Here is a 21,694-nt window from a genome sequence, read left to right on the forward strand (position 1 = left end):
AGAAAAAGTAAATGATAATTTTAGAGGCATCTAGTGTGGCAGCTTTCCCCCAGAACTTTTATCCATTGCATGAAAGCAGTATCGATGACATTTTACAAATGTCTGGACAGCAATCTCTAAGAAACGAACACGAAAGTATGTAGGATAATGTATTTCAAAAAGAGTTTTCTACAGAAGTTACTATTAGTTAATTTAATGACAATTTTCAATAAAAATATCTTCCAACGTGAAAATATGAAAAGTTCATTTATTTCCATAGGCAACCTAATTCAGAATACAAAGTAGTGTGTATTTCTCAAAACTGTCACTGTACCTTTTACATAGCTTCAAAGTAACTGATCTAAAAGTTGATATGAGAATAATTTTGGTTTTGAAGAGCTGTCCAATAAACCAGATATACACTGATGCCATGCTATGACAGTTCTATTTATGAATCACAGCTGACACAACAATATCATTTTATAAATCTCATGAGAATTTTAATGTTTTACAATCAGAACATAAATCTGCCACTAGTACAGAGACTGTACAATTAGACAAATAAACAAGTATTAAATATTTTGCTCAAGGCCTGAGTTCACTATAACACATTTTGATTTACAGCTTCATCTCAGGAATCTGTACAGCAGTTAGACCTGTTTCAGAAAACTTAAAGACAGTACAACTTCGGGGCTTGTTTGTAATGTTGATACAAGGGTGAGGCCTTAATGGCAAGAGGATTTGGTGTACGAATCCAAGGTTTTACTGCCTTGTGTAATTTCCTTGCAAAGCAGTCAAAACCTAATGGAAGGTAAGGTACAAGTCAGAACCTCACTTGAAAATCAGCTAACTCATCTGAAATTCTCCAGATAGGTTTTCTCACAGCTATTTCAAAGGAAAAGTTCACAATGAATATATAAAATGCAGCATATCTCTTAACAAAGAAAAAAAAGGGTTACATATACAACAGGGTACTTTTTTTTTCTGTACTCCCCCTCCCTATTCTTCTTTTGTTGGAAATGGCACAAATCAGCAATATCCCACCCAGCCCCAATAAAAAGCCCCTAATCAATACACAAAGGTCACTCTAAAGTCCAAAACCTTTACTGTAATGCAAGATCCAGTGTTCATAAACTTATGTTTTAAAAACTTTCCTTTTCTGCTCAAGTCACACAGATGTAGGCAGACTAAGCATGTATACTTATAACAGATAACACAAGTATCATGTCATTCTTAGCCTGCATGGAAGTTTTATGGAATTTGATTCAAATCTAACTTCTCATTTAGTCTCTGTTTTTTTGGTGCAGTTGAACTGAAAAATCCAAAAATCCTATAATCTATAATATAATCACACTTATGTATCTACAGATACAGGTAACATAACAACAGAGGTTATAATACAGAAGTCAACATACATTTTTCTTTAAAAGGCCATCAGGGTATTTGTTACGGTTTCACATAAATGTGAACCAGTTGTAGCTAAAAAAACAAAACAGAAAAGGAAAGTTTTAAAGAATAAGGCTTGAAATGTTGTGCACCTACACATCCAAAAATTCAGCCTTTTACTTGGGAGTACTCAACACCTGTGTAAGGCCACAGCTTTCCCACAACATTTCTTATTCACAGTGAGGAGAACATTGTATCTTCATTAAAACAAACCAGGGCACTCTACCCATGTTCCCAGTAAAACTTCTCTCCCCATCTCCCAAATAATTGGTGGATTCCATTACATTTCAAGAGACTCCTCTGGTAGTGCTGCCCTCCTGCATAAGCAGCTTCCAAGGCCTGTTCTGTTCCTTATTCACACCACCTGTGTGATGAAAAGGAACAGAAGATTTGTTCCCTCCTCCAGTGACACCTATGCCATTTCACTCCCAGCTTCTCTCAAGAGTCAGAATCACAGGTTTCTAAGCTAATCTGAAACTTAGTAGTTTTAAGGTTCTGCATCAGCCCAAACGGAGGTTTTCAAAGCCTCTAATACAATCCTTCCCTCTGACAGGATTAGTTTGCTTTCTGTGACTGAGTTTTGAGAGGATACTTCAGCGGCTTTCCTATTTTAACCCAAATGGAACCAAGAGCTCTAATATGGAAAACACTTCTGTCTTGGTGCAGTCATGTTCATTTAGCATACAGCAGAGCCGGCAAAGCACAACTGATGTATTTAAGATGTGCAGCTATTTTCACTTAGCTTCTCCTTTTGTACTAAATATAATATAGATGAATCACTTAAAGAATAGGAACTTACTCCCTTCCCTTTACCCCCTCCTTTACAAATGAATGTAAACTAGGTGGGCTGGGCACTTCAGTGCAGACCCTGTTCTCATTTCCACAGTAGAATGAAGATACGCTCACAGTGGGTGAACACAGTGGGTGCTCCCACATTTTTTCCTTTAAATTAGGTTGAATACAAAGGGCAGAAATTTAGTGCAATTTACAGTCTTGCAGTCTTGCTCAAGGCATTGTAAAGAAGAAGAACTTTTTTACCAGGTTACTATTTCATTAACAGCATTTGTAGTTTCTTAATCAGGTACCAATTTCAAACCTGTGTTCTCCATTTTACTTTGCATGAGACCCTCTGCTTCAGGCCAAGCTAGGTGTAACACCGCTTTCCATCCAAGTTCAGATGCAGGAGGCTCCCGCAACACCCACATTTTGTAACACTGTCCCTTCACCTTCCTCCTTCTCAAAAAAAAACTTGGATGTGAAGCACAATCGCTGCTCTCAAACAATTCACTCTGGCCACAACTCTTCCAGCCTCTTGCAGGGCCTCACAATGATGACTTGTAAGTGGAGAGCTCAATTGGACAAGGCTTCCTAAAGAAAAACTATTGTAGCAGGAGCCAAGGGGCACGTGGCCATGGTGACTTACCTCTTGCAAGTCCTCTTTCCTTTATGTTAAGAAGAAATAATTAGAGAACTTCACACACACTGAGTTTCCTGACACACTAAGCAGGAAGCATCAACATGGAAGGGGGATTGGAGTTGCTAATTTTAACTACAGTTTGGTTTTTTTAAGTTTTTAAAAACCTGGAAGATTTTGTTAGAAGTTTTATAAGCACCCTTTTCAGTTTTCTTTGTTGTTCTTCTACTCTGGGCATTCTGAAAATTGCAGCAAACAAGAGAAATCGAAATTATGTTCTCTAATATAAATGGAAAAATGTCCTATTGCTTGAGTCAGATAAAGAGCTTATTCCATTGCATTACCACTTCATCAAAGAGCCACTTTTAATTTGAATCTGTAGGGTTTTTTTTACTTTGTTCTTACAAAATAGATTATATTCTCATACAGCCCATGCCAAAAGCACATACCCCAAACCACACAGTTTAGGAGGTCTAGTATATGAAATCAGATCAATTTTTTTCACTTAACTTTCCCTGCAATAGGTTAAACTAAATCCAGTTCTGAAAAGCCCCCAGTCCAGAGAGACCAGTGACTGAAACCCCAGATCAGGACACTGACTTTTACGACTGCCCTTGCCATAGATGTATTAATTTAATACATTGTAGAGTCCTATGAGATGCTGCTTTTAATATAAACTTATTCTCCAAAAAATTTAGAGGAATACAGATTCAAGTAATTCTTCAAAGGCTTGCCTTAGGTTACCCTAACAAAACACAGCTTTCAGGAGTTGACACAAAAGACAACATTAATTAAGAGTATAGAGTGCCAGCCACCATAAATGAACTTAAATAGTTCAACAGTTCTAGTTTTGAATTTAAATTTACACAGGTATTTTAACATAACCTACAATGCTTACCACAAATATTAACAGCACATAAGCATCACAATATGTTAGGTATTGTTTTCTAGACCACAAATTCATTGGTCCCAAGTATTTTAAAATAACAGGACTAACACAGCAGCTATAATACATAAAGGATTCTTTAAGAAATATGCTTAATGCTATAACTGCTTAGAACTGTGGAAGTATAACAAAATACAAGTCATATTTACAGCATAAGGCCCTTTGGTTTCTTAAGCAGCAAATGAAAGAAGAGTTTCTTCAGTGAAAGGCTTTGAAAAATAAAGCAGGTAGGCTTTCCGTAAAAAAGGTTAACTAGTTCTTTCCTTCTCAAAATAACCATTTACAGTCTTCAAAATATTAGTTAAGAAAGCTCTCGAAATTCTTAGGAAAAAAAAGTTAAAACCCAACAGTAGTATCTGACAGAGCAGAGATTCCATCATGGGCAAGCTGAACATACACCTTCTGGGAAGTAGAAGAAACTACTACTTGGATTTCTTGAGACCTTTATTGAATTTAGAGTAATACAATAAAAAGGATCTGAAATACCTGTGAATTTATCATATATTCTAGAGCTTACAAATCCGTATTTAAGAAATCACTTAATGTCAATCTATCCTTCATAAGGACTTGATTTAAAACAAAATTAAAATGAAATAGTTCACTCTAGTCAAGGCAATTTATGGCAGTCTGCTTTTTCACACAACCCTGTGCAACTTGTATATAGCCATCCTTTTTAATCTTCTCAATTGAGCCCAAAATTATTTATTAATTCAAGATATTTCTGTATAACTATATAACGTGTGTTTAGTTACACAGCTGGGGCAGTCAATGTGAATTTTACATTTACATTCATTTTGTGAAGTTTCATAACTACAATTATTCTTTTTACACATCTGTTAGAAGCAGTATCATATTAGCCAAAACAATGGAATATATAGTAAACGTGATGAAATCACCACATGTATTTTAAAATCCGGCTTAAGTGGTATGTTGCTTTTGCTATGGGGCTTCTAACAAGGATCTGGCATTATAAAAGAGATTGTAATCCAGCATGACCTTTGAAGCAGTGTTCTTACTCTGTTCCAAACCTGAACCACATTTTAGAACAACTCCTTATGCCTTACGAATCTTGTTACAGTTTACTACCACATTCATTACATTAGCTTACATGAGAGAAGGAAGTCAAAATATGCTCCCTTCTTAGTCTTGCCCCCACTTATTGGTTAGAGTTCTCTCTGTATAATTCGGCTATCAAAAGTTTTGGGCCAGCGTAAGAATTTTCGCAAACTGTCATAGGGCAAAATGACAGCTTGTTTCAAATCCAGGCAATACAAATAATTCTCTAGGTTTGCATCCACTAGCATCATTATCCCCTAAGTATTTTTGCTTAACTTAAGAAACAAAATTTTGTAGGAAATTTCATAGGAGTTGACTGAGTTCACCTATGAATAATTTTGATATACTTCTTTTTCAGTTGAATATATGCATCCTACCTTCAGTACTCTCATGTTGGTAAAGAGACAAAAGACCTTTAGCATGTAAGATGACTTTGCACTTACACAATTCCACTGCAGTACCAGGTGAATGCAACATCAGCCTTTTTTCCTGTCCAAAAGTCATTACTTTGCTGGGTTGAAAGTTTCCCCGAGTCATGCTTTTACTAATCAAAACAAGATGTTAATCAGCTTACCCATGATCCAAATTTCATCAATCTTTGAAAGAAGAGAACAAAACATTTTACCCAAAAAGATCTTTTAAGTCATTGCTAGCTGAACTGCTGTTTGTCATTGTGTCTGCTGGTTGTGCGAAGTTCTGAGGAGAAAAGAAAGGATTACCCTGTATGCCAAAGCCCGACTGTCCTATCATGTTCATCTGTGGTCCCAAGGCTGTATTGCTCGTGTTCGGGGACCCTGGAGGTGGCACAAACTGATTAACCCACTGGCTTGATTTCTGCTGAGCCAACTGTTTCATGCTAACTTTGGGTTTTTGAGGACCAAAAAGATTATCTAAAGCAGACATATCTGGGGGTCTGTTTTGTTGTGTCAGTGGAGAGATTGCAGATGCAGCATTCATAGGACTGTAATTTGGCATATTGGCAGGTGGTACAATGTTCATCTTGGTTGCTCCTGCACTTGGACCACTGAAGAAATTCTGAGTGGCAAGACCTGCTCCCATAGTGAATCCAGCAGTCTGAAACCCCATATTTGTGTTTAGTCCGTTTGTCATATTTCGTTTTGTGTTGTCAATAGGTGATGAAAATCCCATTCCAACACCCATAGAAGGAACAGAAGAGAAGCTGTTTGAAGATGCAACTTGAGCTTGGTTGATAGGACGGCTACTCAAAGATGACATATTATCTATCAAGGTATCTGTCAAGTCTTTTGTCTGCAAAACACATAAAATGCAGTTAAATGTTTTCCCTGTAAAGACATTCTAGCAACAGTATTTTATCATTACTCCTGCAGACCTGGCATTAAGTTTTCAGAAATTAGAATTCACTGCATGGAATTGGGCATGAAATGTAATAATACACAAGAGAGATTGGATTATTTTTGTGCATTGCTGCTTAGAACTAATTGTTAGGCAGCTTTAATTTGACATCTAAGACTACACAAAAAGTACTACTGTGACTACTTGCTTAAATGCCCCATTCCTATCCCCAAATCCTTCATTTATTTACTTAATAAACTCTTCAGAGAAATACCTTTCTTAATATGTCCTTTCCTTATCTAGAATGATAACCCTCTGATAATAATGACACCCTTGGAAACTCTAGGAATTTAAAAAGTGGGGAATAGTGCTAACTATGCAAATGGATGGCACATGAAAATTTCATTTAGCTTTTCTCAGCTGTGCCACTGTACCACCAGAGAAAGCAAAAGTGACTCACAGGAGGAAGAAATGCTAAATGCATATAGCCCTTGAAAAGGCATCAGAGTTCCAATGGAAACAGTGCAGTTGTTCGTTCTCTCTCACCTGCTTCACTGGAGGGGTTACTGTAGTTGTTTGGGGCTTAAGAGGTTGCTGGCTTTTCAGTTTCTGTGCCTGTTCTTGTTCTTTAGCTAACTTCTGCTTCTCTTCCAGTGTAAGTGAGGCCTTAAAAGGGAAAATAGAGATAATAAGTTGCTCAAAATGGTTATTCTTTCATACGTATTCTGTACATTCATATTTTTATTTCATAATAGCACGCTCGTTTCAGTAATATGTGGTGAACAATACAATTATTTACACAAAAGAGAAAGCCAATAAGCAAAATCTATTATAATATTTACCATATTGCTAGAAAGTACTTAAAGCAAATATATACAATACTAAAAGTAGCACAATGAGAAATTTGGGCAGATCTCAAATAGAAGAGATATATCAACAAAACCACTTTAGCGTTGTTTCCTTAATATTGGGAATAAGAAAAAGCATTCTTCTCAGTTTTTGTTTTTATATGGTTACTAACTTGATACAGAAATGCAACTGACCATGGAGCTGAAAAGGGAATTTAAATTTAAAACTGCTCAAGAGTCTTTTGAGGATTTTAACTCTATTTTTGATAATAATGAAGGATAAAATAATTTAATCATTCCCCCTTAGTCTAAAATTAGTGAGAGGATTCAGATAACTAGAAAGAGAAATGATAAAATATGTAGATTCTGGGGAGCCATTTCCATAATTATTAGCATGAAAATAATTTCACAGTAGTTAAAGCTTGTATTCTGTTATGCCGTGTTTTTCCTTTGCTTCTTGTATTTAACCCCAAATTGACTGTTTTCACTTAACTTTGAAAGGTACAGGGAAAGTCAGTCTCTGCTACAACTTAAAATTCTACATTTTATCTTCATTTCTCTTTGTCATTTTATCATAAGGACCCCTATTTTGTTTTGCAATAAATCCAGTGGTGAAGTTTTAGTCTCATTTAAATCTATACTTAAGGAGAAAGAAAATGACCACAAATTTATAATCCTAATTGCTGCCTACTATGTACAAAGCTATTTTCAAGGAAAGGCTCACATGGAAATCAAAGGATATGATTTGAACATTTTTCATGGACCTTCTCACATGACTGTGCAGTGGTGTGCTATATAAAAGCAGTTAGTTTCTTTACTAAAGCTTTAAGTATGGTACATATTTACATGCATTGTTTTTCTGCAACCCTATCTAATACAACCTTGTATTAGACATATGGACAAAAAAGAATTACAAAATAAAGTAAAGCACACCTTTCTCTGTATTGATGAAATCTCATTCTCTTTACTATCAGATCCACTAGTTAGAAGGTCAGTTCCATTATTGAATACCTTGTCAATCTGTTTAAGGTCAAAGAAAAAAAACTTTCATTACCTGAAATACTGTAATTTAAGGCTTTGTAAATATCGACTAGATAATTTTAAATTTCGATGTTCTATGTGTAAGTTACATATTACTGCTTACCTGATTGCCTGTACTGCTAGATCTTGCCTCTTCAGAGACACTCATTTGGTTGGCTATATCCAAGGATCTACATAGTGCAGAGTGTATTACAAAAAGACAACTTTGTAATCACATCCACAGCACTGATCTAACAATGCAGATCATTCTTCTGCATTTAAATAATACCAAAAAACCGCATTAGGAGAGCACCACCACTTTTATATAATGCCTTCAGGAGACTGGCAAATGTTCCTATGATAAATAGTAAACACCTCCTAATCATTTCTCTTGGTCTTTATTTCTCCCTTTGAGCAGGGTAACCCAGATTTCAGATATCCCAAATTATTTTGCCTCTGAAATCTCACCTCATATCAAACTCCATAAAATAGCTCCAAATACTTTTAAAAAATCACAGCCTTCTAAAAGGCTGCGATGTTTATGTTTCTCTGGTACGTATTATTTCTCAGCAACTACAGGAAAGCAATTTAGCACATAGAAGCAAATATTCTGACAACTGTGCTTATTTGAGGTAATTCTCAACTACTGAACTTAGAATAACCTAATTTTTTTAATGATATGGCTAGAGTTTTCTAACACTTGCCAAAAAATTACTACTTCTCCAATATAAACATTAACACTTACTTCTGTTGCTCTTGCATGACATGAAGTTGCTCAAGTTTCGTTTTATGCTCTGCTTCCAATCTGTTGAGCATATCTTTTATAACACAAATGAAAGAATTGAACTGGAAAAGAAATATGTAAGAAGTTTGGGTTTTGTAGCAATGGAATTCAAATAGGTGTAACTTAGCAGATAATACCTCATAAACCTACAATACATAATGTCAGATAAAGTGCAGATTTTTAAATAACTTACAATTGACCTTCATTATCGTGCATTACATACAAAACTACAAGCAGAGTGCACACTGAAACAGGGAAAAATACAGGCCAGTAAAAAAAAATTGAAATGGGGCAATGCAGACAAACCCCCCACATATGAGTATTACCAGATTGATTTTCAAACAAACAAATCAACCTACTATTCCCTTTTCCAGTATTTCATAGCAATATAGCATTTTATTTGAATACTTATCATGTCAGTAGCTAACTGCTTTTGCAGGACATTTGGAAGGTGAAAGTATTAATTTTTAAATTTTACACCAGATCAGGTAAATACACTGAAAAATAACAAGCTTCAAACACACAAATACAGTAAACCTGGGAAGGGTTTTGGTATGTCTGTGTCTGTTGTAAAAACAAACAATACTGTAGTGGGTTTGTTTTTACAACAGACACAAACATGCAGTAATGTACGAATTTTTTATGACAACAGTTTAAATTTATTCTCTGATAACTGTCAAGTAAAAGCATGGAAAACAGCCATGTTCCTACCTGATTGAGATTAAGATTGTTCTCAATACTAAGAGGAATCAGATGGGGCAATACTTTTCCTGCAAGCTGTTCTTTGGTAATTCCCAACTTCTTGTGAGTAAATGTGCATTTGTAAATACCTAACACATAACATCAAAATAGCAAAAATTGTTAAGTTCAGTAAACAATGTGAACAAACCCAAAGTAGCACACTCATATATGTATTGATCATCTGAACAATCACTGTGTTTGTGTGCAAGCAGGGACAAACATGACCAAGAGAATCAGAAAGGCTAACTACTGATCCACAACAAACAGCAAGAGGCTTTGCTACAGTTCAGAACAAGAGGATGTCCAAAGTCATATTTTGCAGTTGTGAAACCTGGTATTAGTCAATGTATTGTTCTGGCCAATTATCTGAGAATATACATCTTTGACAGATCATGTGCAAGTGAGTTACCACAAACTAACACACCGCCACTTGAGAAATCAAGCTACATTAACTAAGGATGTGTTCTCTCCTGGCACAAGTAGCTAGGATTAACTATCATCCTGCTCTCATTTACAAACACTATTACCTAGAAGGTCGGGGCTGGGTTACATGTAGGATCAGAACTCATGCATAATCTTTATCTGTTTTAAGATCACTGAAAAAAGAATCCTGACAGGCGTGAGAGACCCAGTGTTAAGCCCACACGTTCTGTAGTGTTTCTAACAGGAAGAGTCCTCTGCTTAAATAGTCCAGCTCTGGTGGCAAACACTGAACATATGAGCATAAAAGACACAGCAGCTTTCCTCTATGGTAGTTACCAAGACAAAGAAGATAAAGGATGGTATTACGATTCTGGAAGAAGGGAGAGCCTGAGTATATAAAACTGTTTCAGCCCATCATTTCCAACTTAGGATTCACTTACTCACTGTATCTGAGTAGAATTCAGGATTAACACAAAGCAAAAAATAGTGTCCCTTATTCTTAGATAGCAAATGTAAGTCGAAGCTGCAAAGATTAAGGGAAACAGGCAGCTTTAAATCAGTACAGGTTAAGATGCCTTCTTGCTGCTTTTGAGCAAATGAAAATAATGCTGCCATCACGTATTAGTACAGTGTTTAATGAGGGTTATTGGCAGTGCAGCTCAGCTGTTACAGTTGGTCTACACCACTTTGGTGTCAGCAAGAAAAATGGTCACTGTCTTCCAGACTTGGCCAAGTAGTCACACCTCCTTCTCGGCAGTGGCTCTGGTCATCTGGACTCCTTAAGTCCATTCAATTTGCTAAACTCACACACCCTGAGATAGGCAAGGACCAAGTAGCAGTAGGAAAGCTCAAGTAGGAGTGAGGTCTCCCATTCCAGAAGTACCAAGCCATTAGGTTTTGTTAGTCATTTTGTGAGACCTCACCCAGACTGTGTTCCATTTCTGTGCACAGGCACCACTGTGTGCCTAAACGTCCAACAAAATGAGTCTAACAAAACCTGCAGTAAAGAACAGTAGATTTGTACACCATCACTTATAGCATCTGCCATCAAGAGTGGAAGAAGAAGGCAACAGTAACATCTCGAAAGCTCCAGCCAGGAGCTCAGCATCTGAAAGACAGTTCAGATACTCTTCTGAAGAAAACTGCCTCTCTGACTGTGTGGAGCATGCAGTTCATGTAAGTGTCACAGCCCAAGAACTGCAATGAGTACTCAGGAACTGCACTGGGCCCTGAAGACTAAAAATATATGTACTAGTGCTCAGATGTCATATATAAGGTAACTGAACAGGGACATAACTCTAGAACCAGAAATAGGAAGTTTTTAAAAGTCATTTTAGGGATACACTATGTAAACAGTTCAATGATAACATAGAAAGCTTTCAGATTTACAATATCAAACCACAAAAGAGAAAGTTGGAAATATTAGTTACCTAAAATTCCCATGAGCACCGCAGGTTCCTTTGATGGAATTTGTTGAAGAAAAGGTAAAATATCGTCAAGCACAAACCATTTATCCAAGTACTCCAAAATCTTGCCCAAGCACACTAGTGAGTTTACCCGGACCTGTGAAGTATGATAAGAATGAGACAAACTCTTTATTTAGAGAAAAAAAAAAAAACCAACAACTTCACAAAAGTCATAAGAAAACCTTTGTACTGAAAAATTCAAGACAAGTTAAAAAATGCTTTTGTATCATGGAAGAAAAACACTTGTTTTTATGCTCACAAAAACTACTTTTGTAGCATGAAAGAAAAACACTTGTTTTTATGCTCACAAAAACTTGGCTTTTCTGCATGACAAACACTGTCAATGTGCATTACTGTGGAACCAGTTCGGTGATTTTTACAGTATTATTAACACAGTAAGTTGTTAACAACTTTAAAAATTGTTAAAGAAGTAAACGGTGCTTTTGCACTTGTAAGAAGCATTTAGAAAAAATTTCAGTAAGTAATCAGAACTTATTGATAGGCTTTTCTTTAAAGATGCGACATGGTAAACCCAAAGTAATTAAAAGTTACAACATTTTCTGAAGACTAGAGAACATTACTATGATACTCACAGCAAGAGAAGAAGTTTGCAAACATGCATTCTTAATTCTTGGAATTAATGAATTTTTCATTGATGGGTAATCTATTAAATTGGCAAACGTGGGAATTATGTTTAGGCAAAGCTCCTACAAAAAAAAATTCCACACAAGTTTAAAAAGAAACATGCATATTTATTATAAAATTAGTACTAATATAACTCACTATCAGTTAGCTTGAAATGTCTTCTTAAGCTTTCCTTTTAAGGAAATATTTAAGGAAATATGTTCAACTAAGCTGACCATAATCTATCAGACTCACTTAAAAATAGCTAGAATAATAAAGCATCATGATATGTATACAGAACCTTCAAAAATGGATTTTAGAAAAAAGAGCATTCATAAATTCATAATATTTAAACAGCAAGAATATCCTGCATTTTCATGAGACACCTTTATATAAAACCCAGCTTTTACTACAGCAAACTATCAATCTCCTACATAAATCAAGAAAATTTCAAGGAGTATCATCAATAATACTGCAGTACAATGATAGACTGAGAGATAAAATATCACATCAAGCTTAACCATACTTAAGCAACAGAGAAAAGATAAACACACAATTTCAGCCCAATCTCAAAAATAAGAGACAGTAATATTAAGTGTATGTTGTGAGTAAACACCTCAGCAACCAAAGTACGGATGCAGAAAAAAACTCATGCCAGGTACTTAGAAACAAAAACCTTTCTCCCTAATATTACAAAGGCTTTGCAAAGGCAGAAGTCACATCTGATTATCCAAAACCACCTTTGAGAAATATTTTGTTTCTTTATCTCCCACTCCTAAATGTTTTTGGAAGTTAATTGCAGTTGAATGATTAAAAAGATCCCCAGAAGAATCTTAGAAAGGTAGAGAAAGCATAAGGAGAAAAAAATAAAATATGAATACATAAAAATGTCACCAGAAGGTACATTAATATGATTTTACAGCACATCAGGTCTCCTGAGGTAACTGTCAGCACAGATGTTCTTACCAGTAGGAGTTCAGAATAAGCCACCTCTCACTGACTGGTACGAGCATGCATGCCTACATAGTTTCTGCTGCACAGGCAGTGAAATATAAACGCATATCCTACTTTCTGCTAGGGTGGCTAGTAAGAATTTAAGATAAGAGCATTAAAACAACAGTCAAGTGGTTACCCTCCTGGAAAATAAGGGAACTAAATTTTACTGTACCAGAAACAAATGTTCTTTAATGAAGCATTCATCTCTTTCAACATTCAGACATATTATACAGCTTTATCTTTTTTTTTTTTTTCTACAAGTGAACAAACACAGGAGTACACAAAAAGTTGGCACAGCAGCTGAAAGAGGAAAAAAGAAGTTATAAATAAAGGCTGCAACTAATATACCTGGATCTGAATTGAAGGTGCTTCCAAGGCTCTATAAACCATTGGTAGAACGCTGTTCTTTATTTCATCTGGTGGAGTTTTGGTTAGAAGCAAGTCCATTTTTTGCAGGAAGATTAACAATATCTGTTAAAAGAAGGACAATTCAGAAGCCAAAAGTTTTAACTGCAAAGCATATATTTCCAATTTAAAGTATGTTGCATCATATCAAAAAAACTTCAGAAGTTTTCTTATAACTCAGTAAATGTGATCACTTACCATGTTGCTTGCCTGAAGGCATGGAAGACAAAAAAAACTTCAACATGTTATTGCATTTTAAAACCAGCAAATACAAATCAAACAAAATACACATGTTCTAGACTGACCCTTCTGAAATAACAAATCATAATGGCTCAGTAAGGAGTTCTTGTTTCTATTTACAAGAACTTGTAAATAGTTCTTGTTTCTATTTATGGCCGTTTGTTAAAATACACCCACAGAAAATCTTTATACACACATCACTACTGAAAAAGCTAAACTTTAAAAAATCTACCACTCAAATTCTGTCCTCAAAGCACTTGATCAAAACTCCACACATACAAGCTGTATTCCATGTGTCTGAAATCAAAACAGGGACATAACAAAAAGAATATTACAGCTACTAGATGGACAAAAAACACCTTGCATCCATGGATATCAAGACTCCTTTTAGAAAATAGGTTAAACTAGGTGGATAAACTACCACATTAATAACAAAAAGCCAAGTATTTTATAGGAAGATTTAAATTTTTGTCTAAAAATACATGGCAATCAGTGCTTGTATGTCAAATAAAAAGAAGCATCAAAGTGTAGAAACTGAAATGTACCAAGACCACATTACAAATTCCCCCCTTTTATTTGTTTTCCTTTACAGAGAAGAAAAACAGATTTTCACACTCCAGCTAGTAAGTGTTTTCTTATTGGATATCTATTATTTTCCAAACTGCACACACACAAAATTTCATTCATTCATTCATTCATTCATTCATTCATTCCATGAACATTGATTCTGATGCAATATCCCCCTATTTGGGACAATCAGAGTGAGATGGATGAGACCAGTTTTAAAGATAGATTTTATAGTTTTCCTCAATATAGAATCTTTGTTTGCCCTAAACTTGACTTCTTGAAATCTACACGTGCTCTTAACACATGTTCTTCTCTAACAACCCTATAGTATTGTGGAATTACAATTTCTCTGTTAGTTAAATCTATAGTTTTGGAGAAATATCATTGGATTGTTTTTGTAAATTTGAAATGGACATAAATGAAACCTGTTATTTAACAACTAGAAAATCTCCTTTAAAGTAAGAACCAAGTACTATATAATAATTTAGATTTCACAGAAGCAGTTCAGCTCCTTACACTGGCTATCAAGGCTTTTTAACTAAGATAAAGCTGTGTAATTTCTGATCTCTCTTTACCTGTGTTTAACTACAACATAGTACACACTGTTCTAAAGAACACTTTTTATTTCCAGCTTCTAGGATCATATTTGATACCTTTTATCTATTTAGGTAAAAACTGAGATGGTACAGTCACAGATTCACACAGGCCATCTAATAAGCAATTAACAGCAGCTGCACTCTAAGTAATAATGCTTCATTCATGAATGCATTCATTAATGCAGAGCCCAGTACTTGTCAGGATACACTTCTGTGTAGTGAATCAGAAAATGAATTTACAGCACTTCCTACACTAACTCTCTATGGAATCCTGTGGATATAAATTAAGGGTTTGTCTGGGAAGCTATGTCAGAGTAAGCTAGGGTGTTAATCTACAGCACACAAGACTCCACACTAACCCCAAGAGTAAATTTAACTAAATATGCCTTTTTCATATTATGAATTCCCTCACAAAAAGACATTGTGAACACTAGCTAACAACTTCTTCATATTGAATTAGAGCAGCTTTCCTATGACACATCCATTTCCTAATTTAAATATCCTACTAAAGTCAAGCAACAGGCCCATCATACAAATCTGCAACATATTGAGAGAGTGTTTTGAAGAAACACTGGCATCTTCCCTGAATGTCCCTTCCAGGAGTTAAAAACACACAGAAGCCAGACATTTTCTGTCTTGTACAAAGATAGTCAGATCTGGAATTCCATCCTCAAGCACTCTGAACCCTTGTATTTTTTCCAGAATTCCTGATATATTAACTTTGAAAATATGATCTATATTACCTAAACTTTGCCATACGAAAAAGACCACAGAAATAACAGTTGAACAAGCCATGTAGCACTTCGCACTAAAAATACCAGCAGAAGAATTTAATAGAGTCTAGACAGTCACAGAAAAATTTTGCAAAGCTCCGTCTTTATGAGATGACTCCAAGTTTGTATTTTGCTTCCCCCATTTCTCAAGACATAAACCAGCTTTTGTGTCCATTATGCTCCAGTTGTAACTTTGCTACAAACTTTTTGCAGCGAGGATTGTGTCACAAAGCTAATATTAAAGGTGGCAAAAACACGGTGTTACCTTTTAGGATGACACAGCACAAATGAGATGTTCACTGGCTTTTGGTTGGTTAAACATTGACTTTTTTCAAGAGAACAAAGCTAACATAAAGCTTCAGTGTACCAAGTATAAACAGCATTAAGCAGTTCAAATTTCCTGAGGTATTCTCAGTTACACAGCTGATGCCTTCCCTGCCTCCTCAGTGTAATGACAGTTCTCTGGTCCAGTTTTCTGAAACCCAGAAATAAAAGGTCTGCTTGTTCATTCCTATGCTTATCTTGCCCTTTAAGTGCTCTGCAGAAAAACAATGGCACACAGGAGTGAGCTCGAAGGAATGCACTGTCTCTCATCCATGGAGGCACAATGCCTCACTTTGTGACAGATTTCTCAGGAATCATCATGCAAATGGTGATGATAAAAGGATGTAAATTTTTGATTCTTTATAGTAACAATTATGTCTTAATACTTCTATACATTTAAACAGCAGGAAAACCAGCATATTTTACTTACACATTACATTTGTCAAATTAAAAGTTAAACTAATTTCACAAATTTTTGCACAGTCCTCAAACAAGTGCTACTCTTACTGTAAATAAATAGCACTCCTAAGAGTGTGTCAAAACTAGTTTTTCTGCCCCATGATCTCAATGTCACCAATCTGGATACAAGAAAAAAAAACAAATTAAAAAACCCCAGGTTCATGTACTGGTAGAATATATGCAAACACTGTACTGTACAACCCTGCTCAGATTGCCCAGGTAAGTGTTAAAATGCCTACAAATATATCTTCTACAATCAACCAAAACCAAGTGGGTAAATTAAGTTTTTTTTGCAAAACTCATCTCATCTATAAATGCAATATACCCTCAGAAAACCCATCTAAAGAAGCAGAGGTAGACGCTTTTTGAATTTCCTGGAAGAATCTGTTTTGTATGAATCAAGACTGACTGTCTGGACAACTACAGAGCAGGTTGGGCAATGTGTGTGAAACTGGAAAAGGGAAACAGAACAATTAGTCATTTTTTCAGGCAAAAAAAATACCAACGAGAAAAATTGTAATGTGAGTAATATTAACATACCTGGATTGGTTCTTGCTGCTTAAAAACAGGCCCAAGATCAGGCAGAATGAGCTTGATATATTCTTCTTTGGTGCATTCCTCAGCAATTAGGAGAACATTAGGCAGGACAAAGGGTACCATATCAGGATTCACAAATTCAGAAGTCAAGCAAGGCAAAATTCGCTGAATTATAACGCGCTACAAGAAAAAAAAGAAAACAAGTATGAATCATGTACTGCACTGCAGTAAGTTACCACTGTGCCAGTTCAGCAGCTTTTGTATTAGCCTGATATTTACAAAAAAGCAGACAGATAATTTTCAGTTTTGATCTCTTATTTGCACTGTAGCTAATACACTGTGCTACTCTGCTTACTTTTCTGTTTGCACTCAAAACATAAATGAAGATGTTAACAACTGTGAAGATCAACAAAAAGCAACTAACTGTACAGAAAATAGGACTTTCAGCCACACACAAGTTACAAAAACCTTGCTCTATATGCTTTCTTTGAAAAGACCCTAACAAGACCCTTAAAAAGACCCTATAAACCTCCAAAATAGTAATTTTTTTCTGTACCCCATCATTCACTGAACAAACACATAATCCTACTATACCTCCCTGTAAAGCTCCAGATACATTCCCTAAAAAGGATTCTGCTGATGAAAAAGATATTTAAACTGTGGATGTCTACTGTAGAATTAGACATCCTTTAACGCTTTTGAAGCCAATAAACAGAAATATATGGTTCAAGGCAGAGTCACTTCCCTCATAAAATATACTTTCAAGACAGAAAAAAAATAGAAAGAATGCCCTATAGATGATTAGGTCAATCACTGGCTGTCTAAAGTTAGGTGAAATACATGCCACCTATTTCCAAATTCAAAGCAGCCACCATTTCTGATCAAAGGAAAAAATTACTAAATTTAAAAGAACAAAGTATTAAATATGGAATCTGAATGTTGCACTGCGTAGTGCAAAACAGAATTAAAAATGAAGAAATTTAATGCACTGGTTGAGAAGCTCAGTTATTCTATTATGTATTAATACTATTTTTCTATTACATATGCATTACGGCTGATGTAAATTAAATTATACCACAAAAGGAGCCAGTCTAGACATAGTGTTTAGCACTACACAGGAGAAACATGTAATGACAGGCATTTGCTTTTGAGATTTCTGAGCACTGCCAGCACAAGAAACCACTTAGTCTGCTGAGGGAAGGAAGCTTTGCATTATTCCACATTAAAGTACTGCCTTGCTATGAAAAAACTTGAAGCAATCTTACAGGAAGAAAAGGTGGCAAAATGGCTTCAAAGAGCTATGATGGCATCTGGAAACACAGGGAAAGCCTTGTAAGAGGAGAGGAGACAACTCCCTTTCAAACTAGGATGAACTACAACAGGACATGCAAATGATGGTTCCTTATTTGGTTATTTGCCATTTTCCATTTAAAGTATTACTGATTGCTGAGGAATACTTCCACAGTAAGCATGTTCTAACCTCCCTTTATTTCCTCCTACTCTATTCTGACAGTCTCATGGCAATCTGTTATGCTACAATGCTACAGAGAGTCCAGCATTCCAAGACTCAAAACGCTAACAGATGTTCATATATTTTAAAACTTGCTGTTACAAGACATCATTCAGACAAACCTTAGGTAGTTTTGGCAGAACTTTTGGTAGTCCTTTAAAAAACTGTGATTTCTGCAGGTTATCCCTTTGAAATAACGAATCAAAATACTGAAGCGTCATTGCTCCTACATCATCGAAGAATGGTATCTAAAAATAAGATTAAAAGGTTGTCATCTGGAGGGGGACAACATTGACACTGCTACAATAATTCCAAAATACCACCATCTATTTACCTTTTCAATGCACTACAGTAAGCCTTTACAATAACATGTCTGCAACTAACAATTAGAAAATTAAATTTTTACATATCAAGTAGTATAATATTCAGATACAGGTTGATTATTAAGACGGAACTTTCCTAGCATTTTTCAAAAACTCATGCATGTTATGTGTATCTAAGCTAAAACATTATTTCATACACAGTAAATTGCTTACAAAAAAGAAGTAATGAAAAATAAAAACTTTGCATAAATATTCTCCTAGGAATAACCATGCTGTTTTATGTTACAATGACCTACTAGGTCATCCACATCCGGCTCCCACCCCTGGAAACTCCAGAAAACCCTGGAAGCTCTGATACCTCTACCCTATGATTCAGTGTGCAGTGTAGACATGGTAAAAGAGACTCAACATCTTTATAAAACCATAGTGCTTAATACAACCACTTAGAGATTTGTTTGTTGTAGTCCTTCAGACAACTGAGCTGATACCTGAGAAATATCTGCCAATTCCCTCACTCCCATCTGTCAGCATATCAGCGGAGAAAACCATCACCTGTTTCCTCTCCCCTCTTCACCCACTATTTCTTTCAACAGTTAAAACACTGATTTCTATCTCTGTGTACCATCTTTTTACACCATAGCAAAAGAATAGAATTGTTTAGCAAAGCAAATCTATAAGCAGGAACCTGAAAGGCTATCAGATTGGAGAAAATGGGGCATAAGACAAGGGAAGGACCATGCTTTAAGTTCTACTTTCAGGAGCAACAGTTTGTCAAATTAAAACTTACATTATATCCTACTTGCAATTAAATTTTGCTTTGTTATGGCAAATAATGTCTGAATACACTTTTTTCTTCTGCATATTTAAGAATACATCAAAAATCGTAAGCCAAAAGTTAATCCTTACATTTATTGCCCTTTATAATTTTCTCACTTTCAAATCCTTCCAATATAATTTTAAAGACTGAATTGTATAAAAGCCTAGCATAAAAAAGCTTCCAACTGTATGGAAAGGAATAAAGCAGTGTTGCATTGAATAATTTTTCTAAATTCTGTCTCAGTACCCACTTTTTCCATATGAATAAATGTCGGATAAGGACAACTTTTGGCAGCAACTAACATTACATCTAAATGGTTAAAAAATATTTAACATTTCAACTAAAATGATTAACAGAAAATACTTTAAAATAGCTCTACAAATCAAACACTAATTTCTCTCTTTCCTATGGCTACTGTATTTTCCATGGACTGACCTTAGTCATTTGATCTGCGTCTGGTCTGACTGCTGGGGCTACATTTAGGAGTAGCTTTACATGCTCACGCACCTCCTCGGGTATGCTCTGAAGAGTACCGGAGCTTAAACGGCTCAGCTGTGTAAGTAATCCAAGCATATACACCATGAGTTCAGAAAACTATATAACTATTTCCAGTATGCAACAGGCTTATACTTTGTTCTCTTGATGGTTTCTCTATCCATGCTTTTGATATCCCTCCCTTTTCCCCTTTTAGATGATTGCTCATAGCCTTCTCAGTTTCCCAAGAGCCTACCTGTTTTAGGTCCCATCCCTCTTTTTTTCAACTTCCCATTGTAGTTCAGGTTATCAGAGAACACAAACATGATGTTTTTAAACAGGAAAATGTCAAGATCTGAGGTGCTGCCTACACACATTAAAACACAGTACATACAACTATGGCAATTGGGCACCCAAAGAAGTTACAAAAGGAAACCTGCATATGAACAGACATTATGTCAGCTGATCCAATTAACTGTGACACTGTCTTTTCTGTTAATATTCACAGTCCACAAAGAATGTGAAATAGTGACAGCTAAGTGGATACCAACTGCCATGTCAAGTGATCAAATCACTCTAAACCCAGCCCTCCTCAGTGGTCCTACATAGGTAATTCACTGCGATGTGTTTCATACTGTTCACCCCAACAGGTAAGCATTATTTCCCAAGACCAGAATTTAACAGGTTTACAGAGAAATCAGGTGAAAAATGCAATTTTTAGATTATAAAGTTGGTACACGTAACCTCTTCTAGACATAAGTTTTATTTCCCATATTTTGCTATGTTTTTTTTCCTTGTTATAACAACAGGATGCAAGGTAAGATACCATTGTCAGATAGTTTATGTTGGAGCACTGATAGTGTTCTCAATATTTAAACCTATTTTACAATAATAACTTTTCAAATATGAAAATCAACAAATAGTCATAAAACAAACAAATACCTGATCCAGCTGTCTACTAAAGCTTTTATAAATATCTTGCTTGTTGACCTCAAAAATTGGTTTCCCTTTATTGAACACTGCATACATTACAGCTCCCAGAGAATACATATCACTGGCTGTCTCACAGCTCACAGAGAGAATATATTCTGGTGCCAGATACTCAGGATTTGGAAGACACAAGGATGGCAAGTTTGGATCCCATTCCTTACAAGGGAACTTTGGCTACAAGAGAAGTATGGGAAGTGAAACAAAGTACATTTATCAAGGATTTTTAAAGACCATTTTCAGTAAGAAACTCAAGCAGCAAAAAATAATTAGGCCTCTCAAATTCAATTATGAATCAAACAGAAACCGAGTAAAGCAAAACTGTTAAGAATCTCTGTCTGTAGCTTAGAGTGATTAGCTGATGCAGTTATGTCTGGATATTAGAGCTAGGAAGTGTAATGTAAAATCAAAGCACTGCTGGTAATGAGGAAACATGAGCTATGACGGAATTCATTTTAGGAGGTAGCAACCAGGCACTGAGTAGATGCAACACACTAAGTTAGGCAGGTTTGCATATCATCCAACACGAAGGTGAGCAGAAGTGGCACAGGCTCCAGCCTCTGTTTGAAACAGTCACTAGTCTACTGTGACTCCACTGAGCCCACTGAGGCTCTTTTTCTGGGAT

General features: G+C 35.7%; 1 protein-coding gene across 3 annotated transcripts in view; it reads right to left on the minus strand.

Moving 5' to 3' along the window:
• Window positions 1-227: 227 nt before the first annotated feature.
• Window positions 228-21,694, minus strand: part of SCYL2 (SCY1 like pseudokinase 2) — a 32,736-nt gene continuing 11,269 nt past the window's right edge. Inside the window, exons 5-18 of one of the 3 annotated variants that reach the window (XM_017737901.1) lie at window positions 21,025-21,246; window positions 20,044-20,160; window positions 18,591-18,716; window positions 16,962-17,138; window positions 13,661-13,672; window positions 13,406-13,528; window positions 12,031-12,144; window positions 11,402-11,534; window positions 9,519-9,637; window positions 8,769-8,869; window positions 8,148-8,214; window positions 7,937-8,023; window positions 6,702-6,821; window positions 228-6,110 (exon numbers count right to left, since the gene is read on the minus strand). In XM_017737901.1, coding sequence (XP_017593390.1) covers window positions 5,463-6,110; window positions 6,702-6,821; window positions 7,937-8,023; window positions 8,148-8,214; window positions 8,769-8,869; window positions 9,519-9,637; window positions 11,402-11,534; window positions 12,031-12,144; window positions 13,406-13,528; window positions 13,661-13,672; window positions 16,962-17,138; window positions 18,591-18,716; window positions 20,044-20,160; window positions 21,025-21,246 — 2,166 coding nt within the window. In that variant the 3' untranslated portion in view covers window positions 228-5,462. The remainder of the gene's footprint in view (window positions 6,111-6,701; window positions 6,822-7,936; window positions 8,024-8,147; window positions 8,215-8,768; window positions 8,870-9,518; window positions 9,638-11,401; window positions 11,535-12,030; window positions 12,145-13,405; window positions 13,529-13,660; window positions 13,673-16,961; window positions 17,139-18,590; window positions 18,717-20,043; window positions 20,161-21,024; window positions 21,247-21,694) is intronic. The other 2 variants (XM_017737903.1, XM_017737902.1) reach the window with 2 other exon arrangements.

The sequence above is a fragment of the Corvus brachyrhynchos genome, unplaced genomic scaffold, assembly GCF_000691975.1.
Source record: "Corvus brachyrhynchos isolate BGI_N302 unplaced genomic scaffold, ASM69197v1 scaffold56, whole genome shotgun sequence".
NCBI lineage: Eukaryota > Metazoa > Chordata > Aves > Passeriformes > Corvidae > Corvus > Corvus brachyrhynchos.